Genomic DNA, 22,367 nt, shown 5'->3' with positions numbered 1-22,367 from the left:
CCTGAAATTACTTTTCTTCCTGGCAGTAACTCCAAGTCCAGCAGTATTTTAACATTAAAAATAACTCCCTCACTGCATTCCTTGAAGTTTCTAAAACAACTGTTCTATTTTATACTCTGATGTTAAATAATTCATTTCTTAATGAGGAACTTTCAGTTATTAAGCTTGCACCATTTGAACTTTCTGGCATAAAAACCTAGTATTAACTCTTTTGTAGAAATGTTCCTTTTGGATTGGTTGAGCTGATAAACACTAATTTCAAGACACCTTATAATTATCTTACTAAAATCTGGAGGAGAGTCATTTATAGTAAACTCAAGGGTATCTTACAATATTTGAATCACTGTAGAGTCCACAGGCATCTAATGAGAACCACAACCAAAATCACCATCAAGAGACAAGTATTTATCCTAATTATTTATCTAGATGACCTAGGTAGTATCTTAACTACTCAAATCTGCTTAGTTATGTTATCATTTAGGGTTTGTTCTGTGAATCATGGATTAAGAAAAAGTAACCAAATAAATGTTGCCATGAAAAAATGCATGTTCCCATACAGTTCACAAGCTGTTTGAACAAGTTCTTGAATATTTCAGGGTTATCCTTAAATAGCTAATATGATCACAGACATTGTTAGAAATATGCTAATGGACATATATATAAACGTTAAGCACTGCATGACTACGGTAAGCTTCCTTTGGCCTGCAGGCCACAGCACAAAGGGAGTGTTGCAAGAATAAAAAGGAGGAAATTCAGGAGGATCTAGGTCTTACATTTAGAAAGAGAAAAAGGGGAAAAACACTTCAGTTCTCCACTGTCACTGTCAGCTACACCAGTTATTCATTCCATTCTTGATAGGTTACCACTCATTTAGGGCATTTTTAAAAAATTCAGATTTTTGAGGGGCACCTGGGTGGCTCAGTCAGTTAAGCATCTGACTTTGGCTCAGGTCATGATCTCACAGTTCGTAGGTTCAAGCCCCGCATCCAGCTCTGTGCTGACAGCTCAGAGCCTGGAGCCTGCTTCAGATTATGTGTCTCCCTGTCTCTCTGTCCCTCCCCTGCTTGCACTCTGTCTCTCTCAAAAATAAATAAACATTAAAAAATTTTTGAAGAAAATTCAGATTTTTGAAAATAATGGTCTGAACAAGTGTTTATCTTTAAACTTCCTCTCCAAGTCCTACTAAAATGACAATTAAGAAATTAAGAAAGTATAAACCCTTAAGGACAAAAAGAATTAAGACAGAAGACAACAGCTAATAAGAGATGCTAACAGTATTATGGAAAACAGCAGGTGAACAGGAAGTAACAAACATTTAACCTAGAGAAATGAGAAGCCTTAACGTCTGTGGGGGAAGGGGAGTTGTCCATACAATCCTACAAAAGCTAGGGAATTCGAAGTACCCCTGAAAATACTGATGGGTAATGTACAGTACTAAACATAAAAATGTTAAAGTCTGCGTAAGAAACAATTAGAGCTCAAGATCCCTACCCCTACTCCACAGAACCAGGGCACTAGCCTCTCTAGTTGAACAGAAATGGGAAGTTTACGCCCTGGAGAAAGCAAACCAGGAAGGTTCTGGCACAGTAGGAGCAGGGGTGGAAGCATCATACTGGAAACAGGATGATTATATGAAAGTCTACTCTTTTGATGATAACATGTAAAATGTACTGTGCTTAGCAACACAAGGAAAAACAGGGAAGATTTTTACATCTGTTCCACTATATGTCTCACAAATTACAGTTCTCCAACCACATTCATCAAACTCCTTTCTAGGAAGAGCTATGGAAATGGTAGGACATCTAACAAATCTTTTTACTATAAGAGAAAATTCCAATTCCCTTCTGCTCAAGTCATGTTTTGTTAAAGCAAGTTTTGGCAAGCAGCATGGGATGATGAACTGAGACCCTGTACAGGTCTGGGGCAACAAATTAAAACTTGCAAACCGGGTACCAATGGAAATGTCCACATTTGATTTAGTAATAGAACGCTTCTTTTTTTTTCCCATCACCACCTCCACAATTATTTAAGAAAAAAATAATATAAATTACATTTTAATTGTATACCTATCAAAGAAAATGTGTAAGACAAACAAATTATTATATATAAAGCTCTTCCAGAGTACAAAGATCTACCCGTGAGGTATTTGGACAGCTTGGATTTTTTTAACTGCTGTAATAATTTTCTATGGTATAAATACTGAAAGACTCAACAACAGTGTGGATCAAAGGGAAAAAAGAGAACACCAGAACCCATACGTAAAGCTTACCATCATAAATCTGGAGAAATTTATGATACCCTTAAAGCATTAATACTGAGTATTATTCCAGCCTAAACTCTGTACTATTTGTAAAAGAGAATCCTCTTAATAAAATACATCAATGTTAAGTTATTACTTATTCACTGGACGTCTTTACCGGTGGAGTATTATGTGCCACTGCTCCAAGGACTATCCAACACCACCCCTCCACATCCAACTCTTTTTTGCCATGGCCTCCTCCCACCAAGCCTGAGAGTACCAAATCAAAGTCACAGACCTTCTCCCTCAGCCACATCAGAATGGTCCAACTTGGCTTCTTTATGTTGTCCTTCTGCCACCTTCACAGCAACAGCTCGGCAAATGGCTCCAAACTTCCTATCCAGAGAGCGAACCCCTGCCTCTCTGGTATACCTGTCATCAAAGAAAAATATTTTATTTTGGCTAAGCACCACCTGTAAAAATAGAAATAATATGATTAACATTTATATGAAAGAGTGTACATTTAAAAGTTCATTACATTTTTTTTAAGTCTTTTTATTTTAATTAATTAATTTTTAATATGAAATTTATTGTCAAGTTGGTTTCCATACAACACCCAGTGCTCATCCCAACAGGTGCCCTCCTCAATACCCATCACCCACCCTACCCTCCCTCCCATCCCCATCAACCCTCACTTTGTTCTCAGTTTTTAAGAGGCTCTTATCTTATGGTTTGGCTCCCTCCCTAACTTTTTTTTTTTTCCCTTCCCTTCCCCCATGGTCTTTCATTAAGTTTCTCAGGATCCACATAAGAGTGAAAACATAGGGTATTTGTCTTTCTCTGTATGACTTATTTCACTTAGCATAACACTCTCCAGTTCCATCCATGTTGCTACAAAAGGCCAGATTTCATTCTTTCTCAATGCCATGTAGTATTCCATTGTGTATGTAAACCACAATTTCTTTTCCATTCACCAGTTGATAGGCATTTAGGCTCTTTCCATAATTTGGCTATTGTTGAAAGTGCTGCTATAAACATTGGGGTACAAGTGCCCCTATGCATCAGCACTCCTGTATCCCTTGGGTCAATTCCTAGCAGTGCTATTGCTGGGTCATAGGGTAGATCTATTTTTAATTTTTTGAGGAAACTCCGCACTGTTTTCCAGAGCGGCTGCACCAGTTTGCATTCCCACCAACAGTGCAAGAGGGTTCCCGTTTCTCCACCTCCTCTCCAGCATCTATAGTCTCCTGATTTGTTCATTTTAGCCACTCTGACTGGCGTGAGGTGGTATCTGAGTGTGGCTTTGATTTGTATTTCCCTGATGAGGAGAGAAGTTGAGCATCTTTTCATGTGCGTGTTGGCCATCTGGATGTCTTTAGAGAAGTGTCTATTCATGTTTTCTGTGCATTTCTTCACTGGATTATGTTTTTCGGGTGTGGAGTTTGGTGAGTTCTTTATAGATTCTGGATACTAGCCCTTTGTCCGATATGTCATTTGCAAATATCTTTTCCCATTCTGTCGGTTGCCTTTTAGTTTTGTTGATTGTTTCCTTTGCAGTGCAGAAGCTTTTTATCTTCATGAGGTCCCAATAGTTCGTTTTTGCTTTTAATTCCCTTTCCTTTGGAGATATGTCAAATAAGAAATTGCTGTGGCTGAGGTCACAGAGGTTTTTTCCTGCTTTCTCCTCTAAGGTTTTGATGGTTTCCTGTCTCACATTCAGGTCCTTCATCCATTTTAAGTTTATTTTTGTGAATGGTATAATAAAGTGGCCCAGTTTCATTCTTCTGCATGTTGCTGTCCAGTTCTCCCAGCACCCTTTGTTAAAGAGACTGTCTTTTTTCCATTGGATATTCTTTCCTGCTTTGTTAAAGATTAGTTGGCCATACTTTTGTGGGTCCAATTCTGGAGTCTCTATTCTATTCCACTGGTCTATGTGTCTGTTTTCATGCCAATACCATGCTGTCTTGATGATGACAGCTTTGTAGTAGAGGCTAAAGTCTGGGATTGTGATGCCTCCTGCTTTGGTTGTCTTCTTCAATATTACTTTGGCTATTTGGGGTCTTTTGTGGTTCCATACAAATTTTAGGATTGCTTGTTCTAGCTTCGAGAAGAATGCTGGTTCAATTTTGATTGGAATTGCATTGAATGTGTAGATAGCTTTGGGTAGTATTAACATTTTAACAATATTTATTCTTCCAATCCATGAACACGGAATGTTTTTCCATTTTTTTATATCTTCTTCAATTTCCTTCATAAGCATTCTATGGTTCTCAGCATACAGATGTTTTACAACTTTGGTTAGCTTTATTCCTAGGTATTTTATGCTTCTTGGTGCAATTGTGAGTGGGATCAGTTTATTTCTTTCTTTTGCTTCATTATTAGTGTATAAAAATGCAACTGTTTTCTGTACATTGATTTTGTATCCTGTGACTTTGCAGAATTCACATATCAGTTCTAGTAGACTTTTGGTGGAGTCTATCAGATTTTCCATGTATAATATCATGTCATCTGCAAAAAGTGAAAGCTCAACTTCATCTTTGCCAATTTTGATGCCTTTGATTTCCTTTTGTTGTCTGATTGCTGATGCTAGCACTTCCAACACTATGTTAAACAACAGTGGTAAGAGTGGACATCCCTGTTGTGTTCCTGATCTCGGGGAAAGCTCTCAGTTTTTCCCCACTGAGGATGATATTAGCTGTGGGCTTTTCATAAATGGCTTTTATGATGTTTAAGTATGTTCCTTCTATCCCAACTTTCTCGAGGGTTTTTATTAAGAAATGATGCTGAATTTTGTCAAATGCTTTTTCTGTATCGATTGATATGATCATATGGTTCTTATCTTTTCTTTTATTAATGTGATGTATCACATTGATTGATTTGCGAATGTTGAACCAGCTCTGCAGCCCAGGAATGAATCCCACTTGATCATGGCGAATAATTCTTTTTATATGCTGTTGAATTCGATTTGCTAATATCTTATTGAGAATTTTTGCATCTATAACTTGGCAGGCCAGAAAGGAATGGCAGGAAATATTCAATGCAATGAACAGAAAAAATATGCACCTGAGAATCCTTTATCCAGCAAGTCTGTCATTCAGGATAGAAGGAGAGATATAGGTCTTTCCAAACAAACATAAATTGAAGGAATTCATCACCACTAAACCAGCCCTACAAGAGATCCTAAGGGGGATTCTGCGAGTGAAATGTTGCAAGGACCACAAAGGACCCGAGATATCACTACAGGCATAAAACCTAAAGACACCACAATGACTCTAAACCCATATCTTTCAATAATAACACTGAATATAAATGGACTAATTGCTCCAACCAAAAGACATAGGGTATCACAATGGATAAAAAAAAAAAAAAAAAAAACAAGACCCATCTATTTGCTGTTGACAAGAGACTCATTTTAGACCTGAGGACACCTTCAGATTGAAAGTGAGGGGATGGAGGACTATTTATCATGCTAATGGAAGTCAAAAGAAAGCCATACTTATATCAGACAAACCAGACTTTAAAGGCTGTAACAAGAGATGAAGAAGGGCATTATATAATAATTACAGGGTCTATCCATCAGGAAGAGCTAACAATTATAAATGTCTATGTGCCAAATACGGGAGCCCCCAAATATATAAAACAATCACAAACATAAGCAACCTTATTGATAAGAATGTGGTAACTGCGGGGGACTTTAATACTCTACTTACAGCAATGGATAGATCATCTAGACACAGGATCAATAAAGAAACAAGGGCCCTGAATGATACATTGGATTAGATGGACTTGACAAATATATTTAGAACTCTGCATCCCACAGCAACAGAATATACTTTCTTCTCGAGTGCACATGGAACATTCTCCAAGATAGATCACATACTGGCTCACAAAACAGCCCTTCATAAGTATACAAGAATTGAGATCATACCATGCACACTTTCAGACCACAATGCTATGAAACTTGAAATCAACCACAGGAAAAAGTCTGGAAAACCTTCAAAAGCATGGAGGTTAAAGAACACCTACTAAAGAATGAATGGGTCAACCAGGCAATTCGAGAAGAAATTAAGAAATATATGGAAACAAATGAAAATGAAAATACAGCAATCCAAACGCTTTGGGATGCAGCAAAGGCAGTCCTGAGAGGAAAATACATTGCAATCCAGGCCTATCTCAAGAAACAAGAAAAATCCCAAATATAGAATCTAACAGCAAAACAGCAAAGACACCCCAAACCCAGCAGCAGAAGATAAATAATAAAGATTAGAGCAGAAATAAACAATATAGAATCTAAAAAAACTGTAGAGCAGATCAATAAACCCAAGAGTTGGTTTTTTGAAAAAATAAACAAAATTGATAAACCTCTAGCCAGGCTTCTCAAAAAGAAAAGGGGAACACCCAAATAGATAAAATCATGAATGAAAATGGAATTATTACAACCAATCCCTCAGAGATACAAGCAATTATCAGGGAACACTATGAAAAATTATATGCCAACAAATTGGACAACCTGGAAGAAATGGACAAATTCCTAAGCACCCACACATTTCCAAAACTCAAACAGGAAGAAATAGAAAACTTGAACAGACCCATAACCAGTGAAGAAACTGAAATCAGTTACCAAAAATCTCCCAACAAAGAAGAGTCCAGGACCAGATGGCTTCCCTGGGGAACTCTACCAGACATTTAAAGCAGAGATAATACCTATCCTTCTCAAGGTTTTCCAAAAAATAGAAAGGGAAGGAAAATTTCCAGACTCATTCTACGAAGCCAGCATTCCTTTGATTCCCAAACCAGACAGAGACTCAGCAAAAAAAAAAAAAAAGAGAGAAATTTTAATTTAGAGAGAGAGTGTGTAGGTGAGCAGGGGAGGGGGGTGGGAGGGAATAGACAGAGGGAGGGAGGGAATGAGGGAGGAAGAGAGAGAACCCCCAGCAAGCTCCACACTCAGCATGGAGTCCAACAAAGGACTCAATCCCACAACCCTGGGATCATAACCTGAGCTGAACTCAAGAGTTGGAGATGTCTAACTGAGCCACTGAGGTGCCCCAAATGTTCATCACATTTTCTTAGGTACTAAACTTCCTCACATTTAAAAATTCCTCATTATTGTTATTTCTTAAATATTCAGATGTATTTTCAGCTATAACTTTCCCCTTTATACAGATTTTATCTTGCATAATTATCCTATACTTAAAAATGAATCCTTGGTTCTTCAATTTACATTGCCAAAGTAAATCTGGCAGCAGATAAGACATCATTTACTCCTTGATGATATGTTAAGAGCTTTCTAAACCAAAATTTGTCAATTTAAGAAAATTTAAGATGAATTTATCATACTTGAAAAATTGCTGGAAGAATCAGAAAAATAAAACTTTTTTCCAACTAAAGCAAAAAATAATCATAAATAAAAATCTGGTTTTTTTAATGTTTATTTATTTATTTTTAGAGAGGGAGAGACAGAGACAGAGAAAGAGAGAGAGAGAGAGAGAGAGAGAGAGAGAGAGACAGAGCACGCATGTAGTGGAAGGGCAGAGAGAAAGGGAGAGAGAATCCTAAGCAGGCTCTGCCCTGTCAGTGCAGAGCCCTATTGGGGGGCTCGATCTCATGAACTGGGAGATCATGACCTGAGCCGAAATCAAGAGTCAGACGCTTAACCGACTGAGTCATCCAGATGCCCCAACAGAAATCTAGAGTTTACTAGGAACTGAACTAGTCACCTCTATTCAGTGTATTTTCAGAGACTTCTAGAGAAAGAAAGTATGCTGATACAAGCACCGTGAATTTGCGAAGAAGATTCTAAATGTGGTTAAGCAGAGCTGTCTTAAAAAACTTATGTTAGATTTAAATTCTATAAGCTACTGCATAAAACATTATTTGGCACAACCATTTTTGGCCTCCCAACTCTGGATGGATTTGAATAGTATCAGGTAGAGAATATAGATTTATCTGAAAAACTGGATTTGATTAGGCAGTCACACATATATTCTAAACTTTAGGGAAGCAAATTTCAAAAGTTTAGGGGCACCTGGGTGGCTTAGCTGGTTGAGCATCCGACTTTGGCTCAGGTCATGATCTCACGGTTCATGTTTGAGCTCAGTGTTGGGCTCTGCGCTGACAGCTCAGCGCCTGGAGCCTGCTTCAGATTCTGTCTCCTCCCTCTCTCTCTGCCCTTCCACTGCTCACGCGCTTGCTCTCTCTCTCTCTCCCTCTCTCAAAAATAAATAAACATTGGGGTGCCTGGGTGGCTCAGTCGTTGAGCGTCCGACTTCAGCTCAGGTCAGGATCTCATGGTTTGTGGGTTTGAGCCCCGTGTTGAGCTCTGTGCTGACAGCTTGCTCAGAGCCTGGAGCTTACTTTGAATTCTGTGTCTCCTTCTCTCTCTGTCCCTCCTCTACTTGCACTCTGACCACTCTGACTCTATCTGTCTCTGAAAAATAAATATTAAAAAAAAAAATTAAAGACAAAAAACAACAGGGGCACCTGGGTGGCTCAGTCGGTTAAGTGTCTGACTTTGGCTCAGGTCATGATCTCACGGTTTCGTGCGTTCAAGCCCTGCGTCTGGCTCTGTGCTGACAGCACAGAGCCTGGAGCCTGCTTCAGATTCTGTGTCTCCGTCTCTCTCTCTGCCCTTCCCCCGCTTGCACTTGGTCTCTTTCTCTCAAAAATAAACATAAAAATGTTTTTTTAAAAATTAAAAAAAAATAAACACTAAAAATTTTTTTTAATTCAAAAGTTCTGAGAAAAGACAAAAACTCTTGGCCAAACACTCTAAAATAAAACTCATTTGAATCAAAGGGATAGGAAGAGGTAAGCATAAAGTCCATTATTATACAACTGCATATAATTTCAGTAAGGAAGAAAAAAGAGAGGCATGTTAAAACTAAACAAACCAACGTGTAAAAACAAAAACAAAAACAAAAACCCAATGTAGCTTCCTAGACAACCAGCTGATGAGCTCAGATTAAAGGGTCTGGACAAAAGATGAAAGAACAGGGATTGCAGAAGCTTACCGGGGAATGGCACAAACATGAAGAAATTGGTACCAGGAAGTTCAGAATAAACTGCCAGAAATAATGACAACCATAGCAATACAAATGAAATACTGCCTTTTTTTTTTTAAGGTGGTCAGAACAATAACGGGCTAGGAGCTAATGGAGACAATATAACATTAACAACTGATTGAAAGAAACTAGACACACTATCCCTATTTAGTATTTTTAAACCAGAAAGGGAAGAATGACCATTATCAAATGAGAAGTGGCTGATGTTTCTTATCTATGATATGAGTATGAAGATGCTACCTATGCCAATTTCCAGAAGACATAAAACTAAAGATAATCAAGATAAAAAAAAATCAATTTGCTGCAATGGTAGCTGAGACCGACAACAAAATATACATAACTACAAACTCCTCTCCCTTTGGGCTTTATAAAACTCAACCCTATGAATACAGAATGAGACAGACTGAACTCAGAAATTCGTATGAAAAACAAGTGAAGATGTTTGGTAACTGTAAGTGCAATATGCAAGAGAACAACCTAAGAAAGCTGTATCTTCAGATACAGTCATAAAATAATATAATCAAAATAAGAAAACCAGTAGTCTTATACCACAAATTGTTTGGGCTACGTCTGAAATACTGAGTTCCACTCTGGGTGTTTAATTTTAAAAGGGACATTGATTTCACAGACATCATCCAGAAGATGACTAATCAGAAAGGTGAAAAGTCTTGAAAGTGGGTCAAGAGGAAGCGTAAAGAGAATAGGAATGTTTAACTTGAAAAAGAGAACATTTATGGGAAGTGGACCTGACTTTTTTTTTTTTTAATGCCAGAGGGGCTGTACAAGGGAGGAATTTATCCTTAGATTCCAGGTGCTTAAGGCAGAACTAGGAAAATATAGGGAGGAGAACATAAAGATTATTTTATAACCATTTATTTACTTACCAAAGAGTAGACAGCAGTGAGCCCTCTAGCACTGGAGGAGCTCAAGTAGACTAGTTATACCATGAGGGACTAGATGAGATCTGAGATCCCCTCCCCTCCTCCTGAACATTATGGGTCTCAGACTAGGACACACACAAAGATGAAAAATACATCAAAAGATGAAAAACTATATCCTAAGCTTGGTAGCTCACTAAAAAATAGCCAAAACTTGCTTGGAGTAGCAAATACCTACGCTGTTTTTAAATATATTAAAACTACTCAGAGACATTTCCTAATGTCCATAGCTTTTAATATTTGATATTTTGGGCAAACAAGTTTATAAAAAAGAAATAGTTCTCGAAGCAACAATTGGGAAATACAAATAATGATTACTCTTCAAAGTCATTATTATTTTTATCCAGATATTTTTTTTCTTTCACTCATATTTTACAGATGGGGAAGCTAGGAAAAAGGTTAAGTGACTTGTTGAAAGTTACGCAAAGGCATCAGGGGTGTTATCTGGAATAATATTGTTGGAAGACTTTGGCATATAAATCACCTATTTTATTTCCCCTGGCATTATCCACACCATGAATCACAAGTTATGAAAAGGAACTCCCAGGTCAGATCTAGTCTTGTGTATAAATTTAAACAGACTTCCAAATAGACTTCCATAAGAAGGCTGGCTTAGATAAAAAAAAAAAACAGTCTGGCCAAACTCTAAGTCAAAGTTTAAAATGGAGAGATACTTTGCTTCTGCTAAAAAAAAAAGCAGTTACTGCGAGAGGGCCGCGTGAGGAGTGTTTGGCAGCTCAACACAATTTGCCAGATGATGCAATGGATCTGTAACACTGAGCCAGGAAAACTGTAAGAGGCTGCTGCAGATATAAATTCTCAACAGGGTATATTTTCCATTCAAACATGGAATCTATAAATCAGATGAAGCAATACTCTATTCAGATAATTTAGGTACTGCTGGCTACAGGCTTAAGCACTTGGTAGCTAACTTGGGAAAGCACCCTCTCTATTGTTCTGGTGTTAATTCCCAAGATGAAAATTCTAAGGATGTTTAAAATCTCTCAAAGAGAAGAAAAGAAAATCTGAATAACTTAAAATAGGTATCTGAAAGTAGCATCCCACCTCTTAAGAGAATTTAACTTTTAAGGTCCTGGGGCATATAAAGTGTCTCAATATTTTCCTTGTTTTTGGTTCTTAATTTATCAAATTGTGAAAAAGTTGAAATTTTGGCTCAACTAAAGTCCTCAGCTATGAAGATACTCTAAATGCTTTCCCTATGAATTTCTGCCTAATACAGAGCTCTATGTAAATCAAGTTGTGGTAATGCTTGCTGGGAATCTGATGGGGAGAGAGAAATGGATGCTATGAGTTGCCAGTAAAATAATCTCCTTTTGAGACTCAAACATTACAGAGGCCTCAGGATGGCTGACTAACCTGGTGATGATGTCAAGAGTAGTAACCTGTGGGATCTGAATCTGCTGAGGAGTCAGCCCATGCTGTTCCAGCTGCTTTGGGATCAAGTGCCTGTGGGCAATCTCGATCTTCTCTTCTTGTGTATACCCTGGGAAAAAAGTGACCTTTGATTTCAAAATGTAATCATTCACACAGCTTCCACGGTGCCACATTTTTTTTTAATGAATCAAATGCAGACTCAATGGATCTTCGATTCAGACTGAATTTAAGTGTTATTTCAACTAAAATTATAATCAGAATAAAGAAATTTAATCTCTAGCTAATAACCATTAATATTTCCAACTCTGCCAACAAACAAATAAAAAAAAACCATTTACTGAGCATGGTTTGAAAGTCTCTTGATTAATAATACCTCTCTGTGGGAATGCAAGCTGGTGCAGCCACTCTGGAAAACTGTATGGAGGTTCCTCAAAAAACTAAAAATAGAACTACCCTATGATTCAGCAATTGCACTACTAGGCATTTATCCACAGGATACAGGTGTACTGTTTCGAAGGGACACATGCACCCCCATGTTTATAGCAGCACTATCAACAATAGCCAAATTATGGAAAGTGCCCAAATGTCCATCGATGGATGAATGGATAAAGAAGATGTGGTATATATATACAATGGAGTATTACTTGGCAATCAAAAGGAATGAAATCTTGCCATTTGCAACTACGTGGATGAACTAGAGGGTATTATGCTAAGCAGAATTAGTCAGAGAAAGACAAATATCATATGACTTCACTCATATGAGGACTTTAAGAGACAAAACAGATGAACATAAGGAAAGGGAAACAAAAATAATATAAAAACAGGGAGGGGCACAAAACAGAAGAGACTCATAAATACGGAGAACAAACTGAGATGGCTATGGGAGGGGTTATGGGAGGTGGGATGGGATAAATGGGTAAGGGGCACTAAAGAATCTACTCCTGAAATCATTGTTTCACTATATGCTAACTAATTTGGATGTAAGTTTTAAAAAATAAAGAATAAAATTAAAAAAAAAAATACATCTCTCAAAGAAGAGGAAAAATCTCAGTCAAATCTTATGAGGTAATTATCTCCTTAACTCAAATGCAAATTTTTATTATTTAAAAGGCAAATAATACATCTCTTTTCTTTAGCATAATTTGATACGTAACTGGAAAAATTTACCACAGCAACAACAACAAAGACTTCAATTAAGTAAGTGATAGGTTCCAAGGGAAGAGATGCAAAGGAGCTATTTTCAGAATGCTGGCTATAAATATTAACAACAAAACAAAAAATAAGACATTTCCCTAAAATTTTTTTCTCTGTACATTTGGAATTATACATATAATTGATATAGTTAAAAGACTTTATGATCTTATTTATTTAAAGGCCTTCTGAGCATAGACTTTGCCTTTAAATCCTATAAGACAAAATTCTCCCTGAACTAATTGCCCCCTTTCCATTTAATAAGCAAAATAAAAAAGAACTGATAAGACAGCTTTTGAGTAGAAAAAGGTAGTAAAAAATGCCAAAAAAGTAAGAGATAGGATAACTGAACCTACAGGAAAAGAATGGCCTCGTATGTGTCTACTTGTGCAGCAGCTGTCCTGATGATTTCACTTCAGATCATGTATCTTATGGATTCTCTGCCTTAATTGGGAGTTTCCAGGCAATTGGATCTCATTACTTATTTATTTTAGTCTTATAAATATGCACACAATTTTTTACTCCACCATATTTTAAAACTAAATATTAGAACTTGCAGCATTTACAGATAACTAAGAAATCCAATTATCATTCACTTGATAATAAAAATTTGTTTCAGATTATTATGAAATACATATTTAGATTCTATTTAGGATCAAAATATATTTAGATTCTTCTCTATTTTCATTTTAACAAATACCCAATTGTATTTCAATCACTTCTAGAAAAAAAAATACTTCTAAGCAATTAAAAGAAGGTGAAAACACTGGGGTTTATTTAGTGTTAATAACTGAAGGACTTTATTTTGCACACTCCAGTGAAGAAGACATGGTTAAAAAAAAAAAAAAAAAAAGGTAACTACTTGACAGATCCAAAAAGAAGAATTTAAAAGAACCCTGTGCTTTTATGTAAAAGTGAGGCCAAATGCTATAAAGAGAAGTTCAGCTACTCTTTAGGACCTAACTCTTAACAAAAATAAATGATTACACTTTCTTCAACAATAAAAACTTCAAAATCTGATGGACAGGAAGCTAAATTGATCATGGAAAGATCTATTTTTGGGTTTTAGATACTCATTTTGAAAAAATAAATTATTGGGGTGCCTGGGTGGCTCAGTCAGTTAAGTGTCTGACTTCAGCTCAGGTCATGATCTCATGGTTCATGAGTTCAAGCCCCACATCGGGCTCTGTGCTGATGGCTCGGAGCCTGAAGCCTGCTTCGGATTCTATGTCTCCCTCTCTCTCTGCCTTTCCCCTGCTTGCTCTCTCTCTCTCTCAAATATAAGTAAACAATTAAAAAAAAAAAAAAAAAAGAGTACACTTAGAAAAAGTAAATTATTTAAAATTATTTTTATGTATGAGTTTAGAAACAGTTTTAAAGAAGAATGTCTTGTTTTCCAAGACACTGGAAAACATTCTTTAATGCTAAGTCTAAAACTGTTACACAAAATTTATTCTTGACATCTTACAGAACATATACGTAATCTTATGTCATGATTAAAACAAAGTTTTGCTGTTCTAGACTTTGAATCTACATAAAAGCTGGTTTAATCTTTACTTTTTCATTTTCTTATTTTTAACTAGGCTCCATGCCCAATGTGGGGCTTGAACTCACGACCCTGAGATTATGTGTCACGTGCTCTACAAGCTGAGCCAGCCAGGAGCCTCTGTATAAAAGCTGGTTTATATCAGACTTACAACTCTGAAGATCATCCACTGGCAAATCAACTTTTTGTTCAAAACTCCACAGCACAACTTCAAGGGTTATGTTCAGAAAGGCAAAAAATATCAAATAATGATTTTATTTATGAATCAAGTACCTGGGACCTGAATGATCTCCATTCTGTCCAACAAGGCAGGTGGAATAGTAGCAGTTGTGTTGGCAGTAGCTATAAAAAGAACTTGGGAAAGGTCAAAGGCCACATTTAGATAATGATCTGTGAAGTTATGGTTTTGTTCAGGATCCAACACCTGTGAGAGAACAATAAACATTTAAATACGAAGTTCCAACAGAAAGCTGTATAAATTAAAACACATATGATGTGTTAGCAAGTTCAATATTTCTGCTCAATATAGTTAGTTTGAAAAACATGGGTATAGCACTAAAACCTGAGCACCATTCTTACATTCCTCACATTCTAAATAGTTTAAAAAAAAGAAAAAAGAAAAAAGAAATGTGTTCAATGTCAAAATTTTTGAATATATATAAATGTACAAGGAAGCAAAAATTACCCTTTCAAGCTCTGCTCTTAAATCTATTTATTAATGAGTGACTCTGTGGCCATAAATAAGTTACCAATCCTACAGAACCAGTTTCATTTGGTAACACATCCCCTCTTAACTGCTTTGGGCATATGGAGAAAATGTGTAGAGTATTTTGAAATTCTCAGGAATAGGTAAAATAATTAGTATACTTCTCAAACATTATCAGAAAATCTGGTTATAAAGTCTCTAACTGAAAGGAGAATTCTAAAGAAGAGAAAACTAGTAAAAATTACCATGCTACTATATTCTGATACAGCACAAGGAAAAATTCACTTTTTAAAAATGCCTTAAAGCAAAACTTGTTTTAAATGAGCAAAATATCAGTATCTCTTAGAATATTTTAATTGGAAAATTATGTAATTTATCAATTAGATTCTTAAAACATTGAACAACTGGGTATGAGAGAACATCTTCTTTAGGTTACTGTTCAAATGCTCCCAGTCACAGGCACTCACTGTGGAGAGGTCTACATAGGACTTTGTGCCTTCTACCTGTTGTAAACCTTTAGTATGTTATTAGTTTCATTTACACTAGACTAGTATAAATATAAACAGGGTTGACATACAACATATTCAAAAAGGAAGTAAATGGACTAAAATGTTTACCAATCACAATTTTACCACAGAAGCTGCTTTTTCTTGGTTCTGATTCCCTTTGTAGGCTTTACTTATTTTTAAACATATCTATAAGTTAGTCTTAATTCAAAGCCCTTTACAGAGAATCGTGAATTTGGTAAACACTCATTATTGGAAACTCACTGTTTATCTAGAATACAATTTTCAGAAAGTTCTACTCTTCATGTTTTCACAAGATTTAATAATGTTTAACATTATTTAAAAAAGGTCTTTTTTCAAAGATCATACTAATTGTGATCAGTATAAAATTGGTTCAGAGTAATCTTACTATCAATTATCTGAAAACTGTTAATCAAGGTATGGAAAATAAGGTAGTCTTAAATCTCTTCTTTAATGCCTCTAATTAAATCTAATACATACATGCTGGATAAATTTTAGAAATGGCTGTGGGACCTGACCAAGTGATTTTTTTCACTTAAAATTTAAAGACAAGGGGGTTTAAAGAAAATAGGAAAATTAGTAAAGCAATAGTTATGAGAAGAGAAAACCAGTAATGCCCAATTTGCTTGCCTCCAACTTTTATTTAGGAAAACACAAAAGAATGTCGAGTTTAAATAGTGTCAGAAATACTGATGAACAGCCAGCTAAAAAGAATTTCTAGTAATCACTATTTAGATGAAATCTTCAGGTAAATTGGGAATCCATGGAGAGATAAAGATCACAGTTAGAACTTTTTAGCCATTAGGGGCACCCAGGTGGCTCAGTCAGTTCAGAGTCTGACTCTTGGTTTTGGCTCAGGTCATGATCTCACAGTTTCATGAGTTCAGGCCCTGCAAAGGGCTCTGTGAAGACAGTGTGGAGCCTGCTTGGGATTCTCTCTCACCCTCTCTCTGCCCCTCCCCCCCCCCCAATGCTGTCTCTCTCTCTCAAACATAAATAAATAAACTTTAAAAAAAACAAAACAAAAGAACTTTTTAGCATCAAATCTCTTGCTTTTTTCCTCAACTTTAGAGCCAGGGCTTCCATGGACCAACTCATCCACATACAGGAGCTGTTTTCAAGAACAGCTAGAGCTGTTTTTTCTCTCTTTAAAAGGTTCTTCTACATCCATCCTAGGACTACAATTCCTACCTACACAGTATGACTGGTTATGGAAATAGCCATGATATGACACCTTATTCTTAGGATCATGAAATCAGAGGTGGAATAAACTATGGGGAGGGGTGTATGCTAAGAATTGTTCTTCAGCCATAATTTCTGGCAAGAGAAGAACTACAGATGTTTGCAGGCAATCCAGGAATACACTCCACTCATTAGAGATGACAAGGTAACTGTCACCTTCAGTATAATTATATTTTTAAAAAATCTGTATGTTTTAGAGATAGACTAAATACTTATGAAAAGAAATGATGTCTGAAATTTGATTTAAAACAAATAGAAACAGTGGAGGAGAATGGGTAGGAATAGATAAAACAAGATTGGCCATGAGATAATTGTTAAACATGAATGATGAGTTTACATAATTCATTATACTACTTTAATTTTCTTATGGTTGAAATTTTCCACAACAAAAAGTAAAAATAAATAAAGTAAAATAAAATAGCTAAAATCAACCCTGGAAGCTATACGTAATTAATACTATAGAAATTAAGTGGTAAGGACAAACTTGAAAAAAATGTCCAGAATATTGGAGAAAAAGGCACTAAAACTATATAGGGGATAGGTATGTAAAAAATAAAGACATCTAATTCATAGCTAATTGGCATAGCTAAAGAAAAGGTCTCAACAAATGTAAAATACAGAATAATTAAAGAAATAATCATGAAAATATTCTGGAAGACTCAACACTACACATCAAAAAGCCATAGACTCCTCTTGTACAATAATAAATCACAGGCTATTATTAGGCTATTATTATTGAAATACCACCTACAGAATTTTCAAGCAAAATTATGACTAGCTTAAAATCTTTTTAAAATCTTTAAAATACAGAATATATGTAACACATATAAGATATGAAGCATACCAAATGAACACCTATGAATGAACTCACTACCCAACTACTGATGACATTTTGTTTAGACTAATGTCCACAAAAGTGGATGGTTTATAATGACCTACTAAAGTGCAAGTAGAAAATATTAGCCTATATAATCTTTATACACTATACATCTTTATCCATAAACACCAGAAAGAAATTATTTTTTAATATTTATTTCTGAGAGAGAGAGAGAGGGAGAGAGAGAGAGAGAGAGAGAGAGAGAGAGAAAGGTAGCGCACAAGCAGAGTAGGGGCTGAGAGAGACACACACAGAACTCGAAGCAGGCTCCAGGCTCTGAGCTGTCAGCACAGAGCCTGATGCAGGGCTGGAACTCATGGACCCAAACTCACGGACCATAAAATAATGATATGGGCCAAAGATAATGGTATGCTTAACCGACTGAGCTACCCAGGAAATAACTTTTTAAAATACTTAATGTACAGAATGGAAGTAATGCCCTCACTTGGCACAAATATCACATTTTGGGATATTCCAGAAGAGTGGAAACTCCACAGTGTGCAAGGGCTGGTTGTGTTGCACTCACTACCTGCTTGCACTGTAGTTACAGAGGACTGTAGTCCATGTAAGCCTGATTAAGTGTTTTTACAGATTAAAAATGAGGAGTAAAAGGAGTAGTTTTAAAAGATTTTTGCCAAGTACCATTAAATAGAGGCAAAGATGTGAACAAGAAAATGACAGAGACACTTTTATTTCCTGAATAAGCTTTGATAGTCACATCATGAAATAAAAACAATTATATAACTAGAATATGTTGTTTTCAATGAAAATGTTATTATCTTTTAAAATTTATTGTTACACATGTATGTACATAATATTAGTACAGTGGTACATACATGTTATATTATATGTATATTCTTTGTTATGCATTGAATTGTGTCCCTTAATGTGACTGTATTTGGACGTAGGGTCTTAAAGGAGGTAATTAGGATTAAATGAGGTCATAAGGGTGGGGCCCTAATCCATTATGACTGGAATCCTTTATAAGAAAAGAGAGAGACAAAAAGACCAGGGAAGCAGAGGCACAGAGAAAAGACCATGTAAGGAACAGTGAGACGGCAATAGTCTGTAAACCAAAGAGAAAGAAACCTGAGGAGAAATCAAAACTGCCAACACTTTGATCCTGGACTTCCAGAGTCCAGAGCTGTTAAGAAAATAAGTATCTGGGTTTTTGTTTTTGTTATTGTTTTTTTAAAAACCACCCAGTCTATGGTATTTTATTATCATAAACATTTGTTTGTCACATATATTTGTATATAGTGGGATATATTTTCAAAATTTTGTGAACAAAGCATATGGAGATTATTGGTGCAGACAACAAAGACACATTAGTAAATATAAAAGGCCTCAAAACATTACCTACAAACAAATCCTTGAAAAAAGTATTCCATCTAAACAATAGATTAATCATAATAAAAGGATCAGAAGCGATGAAATCATTTAAGCACAGAGTTAAAACTAAATGTCTGAAACAGCACTTCTAGAATGGCAGTGTAAGGAATTATGAAGATCTGCTCCTCCCTAAAAGCAATGAAAACACTAGTAACAATTGTCAAAACAAGTTTTTGAACTCTAGAAATTAATTTGCAACAATCTGTGGAGCGTTTATTCATGAAAAACTGATGAATCTCAGCAAATAAGGCCAGCTCTGTGGTATTTTAACTTGCTTTTACTCTCATCCTCTTCTCTCCCAAATTAATGGTAGCCTTGAAAACCAACAGCCTCACAACCACAATAGCTGTGAAATACAGTAACCTAGCAACCACTGTAGGGGGCAGAATAGGATTAGAACTCCCCAAAAGCCCTTTCCCAAGAGAATTGTCAATATTTGGCATGTTGGGCAGTTCCGTGGAAGAGCTCTATTCTCAGGATTTATCTTTATTTGATCTGACTCAGAAAACACAATGTGTGAACTGCCCTATCCCTCGGGCATCTGTCAAAAACAACCAGTAGCAATTGTTCAACACTGCAGCTGCCTCAGGCAGCAATACCAGTTGGGGCTAACAAGAGGCTTATCAAAAATTTAAAAGGAAAAACTGGGGAATGAGATACTCATGGGGGCCTTTGAAAAGCTCTTAAGTTTTCCAGGGAATCCTGAAGGTCATGCAAATATACAGGACTGTAAGTATGACAAGAGAAATGGTTCTAAAAGTTCACCTATGGCAGACACTGAGGCTGTGTACAAGCAGGAAGTGCTAGCTACGACAGAGTTGTAAAGTATCTGCCCAAAGTTAAAGGCATGCCTCAACAAACACACACAGAGCCTTTGACAGAGTGGAAGACCTTTGGGTTTAAGCACTTAAGGATATCTCTGCCCAAAATCATTAGCTGACCACTAAAGAAACTGCACAACTTCAGCGGCCACATACAAGAAAGAATAGACTTTAAAAGAATGAGATCAGGAAAATCACTAAACAAATAGCAACAGTGACAACAATTCTTTGGTATGTGTGTGTGGGAGGGGGGCAGGGTCTTATATTATTTAAATATAATTGCAACACTTTATATATTCAATTTCAACAAAGAAATTATGAGACACATAAAGAAACACTAAAGTATGACTTAATAAAAGAAAAAGAAAAAAAGAACAGTGAATAAAACTGTCCCTGAACAAGCCCAGATGTTGGACTTCTTAGACAAAGATTATAAATCAGCTATTGTAAATATGTTAACAAAAACTAATGCAACAGCATGGATGAATATTTAAAAAAATTTTTTTAATGTTTTATTTATCTTTGAGACAGAGAGAGACAGAGCATGAGCAGGGGAGGGGCAGAGAGAGAGCAAGACACAGAATCCGAAGCAGGCTCCAGGCTCTGAGCTGTCAGCACAGAGCCCGACGCAGGGCTCGAACTCACAAACCATGAGATCATGACCTGAGTTGAAGTCGGACGCTTAACCAACTGAGCCACCCAGGCGCCCCCACAGCATGGATGAACACTGAAGACAGTATGCAATGCAAAAGACCAATTATGAAAAGATAAATACTAAAGGATTCTCCTTATAAGGTATATAGATTAGACAAAGTTACAGAAACAGAGAGGAGAATGGTAGTTGCCAGCGGCTAAGGGAGAAATGCAGAATAGCTATTTAATAAGCACAGAGTTTCAGTTTCTCAAGATGATAAAGCTCTAGATATTGGTTGCACAATAATGTGAATATACCTAACACTACTGAAATGTACACTTAAAAATGGTGAAGATGGCAAATTTTACCAAAACTAAAAAGCTAAAGGAAGTCATGCCGAAAGAATTATAGGAAACTATGAGAATGATGCCTTAATAAAGAGAAAATATCAATAGAAAGACAGGAATTATATTAAAAAAAGGAGCAAACAGAAATATGAGAGTTGAAAAACATAGTAACAAACAAAAAATTCACTATGGGGGTTAAATGTAAATAGCAATTTCAACTGCAGAAATTAGAATCAATGAAGATAGGTCAACTGAGTTTATCCAGTCTGAGGTACGGAAAGAAAAAGGAATGCAAAGAAATGAACATTGCCTCAAAGATGCATTGGATGCTATACAGACTACCAACATACTCATAATGGTAGTCTGAGACAAAGAGAAGAAAGAGAAAGGGGCATAAAGCATATCTGAAAAAATAAAAGCCACCACTTTACCAAATCTGATGAAAACCGTTAATCTACCACATCTAGATAGGCTTATAGTACATATATATATATACATACACACACACACACACTATATATATGTGTGTGTATATATATATATAATGTGTGTGTATGTATATATATGTATGTGTACATATATACATATGTATATACATATGTATATGTATATATATATAAAACAGATACTAAGTAGACTCAGATCCTACATCCATCACAAACTGTCAAAAGCCAAAGCCAAAGGTTAATCATTTAAAGCAATAAAATACTTCTTTCATGAAGTATAAGGGATCCTCCATAAGATTAACAGCTGACTTTGCATTAGAAACCATGAAGGAAGGAAAGCATTAAAACTACCCTCCAAAAATGAAGTAGAAGGGGTGTTTGAGTGGCTCAGTCAGTTAAGCTCCCAAATCTTGGTTTCAGCTCAGGCCATGATCTCACAACTTGTGAGATTGAGTCCTGGCATCAGTCAGCACAGAGTCTGCTTGGCACTCTCTCTTTCCCCCTCCCCTGCTCACTCTCTCTCTCTCAGAATAAACTTAAAAAAAAAAAAAAAGCATGGAGAAATTAAGGCATTCCCAGATAAAAAACACTGAGAGAATTTATAGCCAGCAGGCCAGACTATAAGAAATACTAAAGGCTAAATAAAGTAAAAGGACACTAAGCTGTAACCACAGAAACAAAGAACACCAGTGAAAATAATTACATTGGTAAATATAAGAGACGGTATAAACGTATTTTTTCTTTGTATTTCTGACCTCTTATTTGATTCAAAGGACTTCCAAGCCATAATTACAGTTGTTTCTCATTATTCATGGTTTCTGCATTTGCAAATTCACCTAATACCTAGAATTTACTTATAACTCCAAAATTAATACTTTGTGTGCTTCTGTAGTCATTTGCAGACATAGGACAACTCATGGTCCAAGGCATATGTTTCCAACTGAGGTCAAACAAAATGATGCCCTGCCTTCTTGTTTCAGTTCTCATACTCTAAATAAGTAT

At 36.1% G+C, this 22,367-nt stretch overlaps 1 protein-coding gene across 1 annotated transcript in view; it reads right to left on the bottom strand.

Moving 5' to 3' along the window:
- Positions 1–22,367, bottom strand: part of LONP2 (lon peptidase 2, peroxisomal) — a 104,551-nt gene that overhangs the window by 34,381 nt on the left and 47,803 nt on the right. The window contains exons 9-11 of the mRNA XM_040497949.1: positions 14,647–14,797; positions 11,619–11,745; positions 2,538–2,671 (exon numbers count right to left, since the gene is read on the bottom strand). Coding sequence (XP_040353883.1) covers positions 2,538–2,671; positions 11,619–11,745; positions 14,647–14,797 — 412 coding nt within the window. The remainder of the gene's footprint in view (positions 1–2,537; positions 2,672–11,618; positions 11,746–14,646; positions 14,798–22,367) is intronic.

This window comes from Herpailurus yagouaroundi, unplaced genomic scaffold, assembly GCF_014898765.1.
Source record: "Herpailurus yagouaroundi ecotype Mexico unplaced genomic scaffold, PumYag 190, whole genome shotgun sequence".
Taxonomy (NCBI): domain Eukaryota; kingdom Metazoa; phylum Chordata; class Mammalia; order Carnivora; family Felidae; genus Herpailurus; species Herpailurus yagouaroundi.
This window is presented reverse-complemented; position numbering and strand designations above follow the sequence as displayed.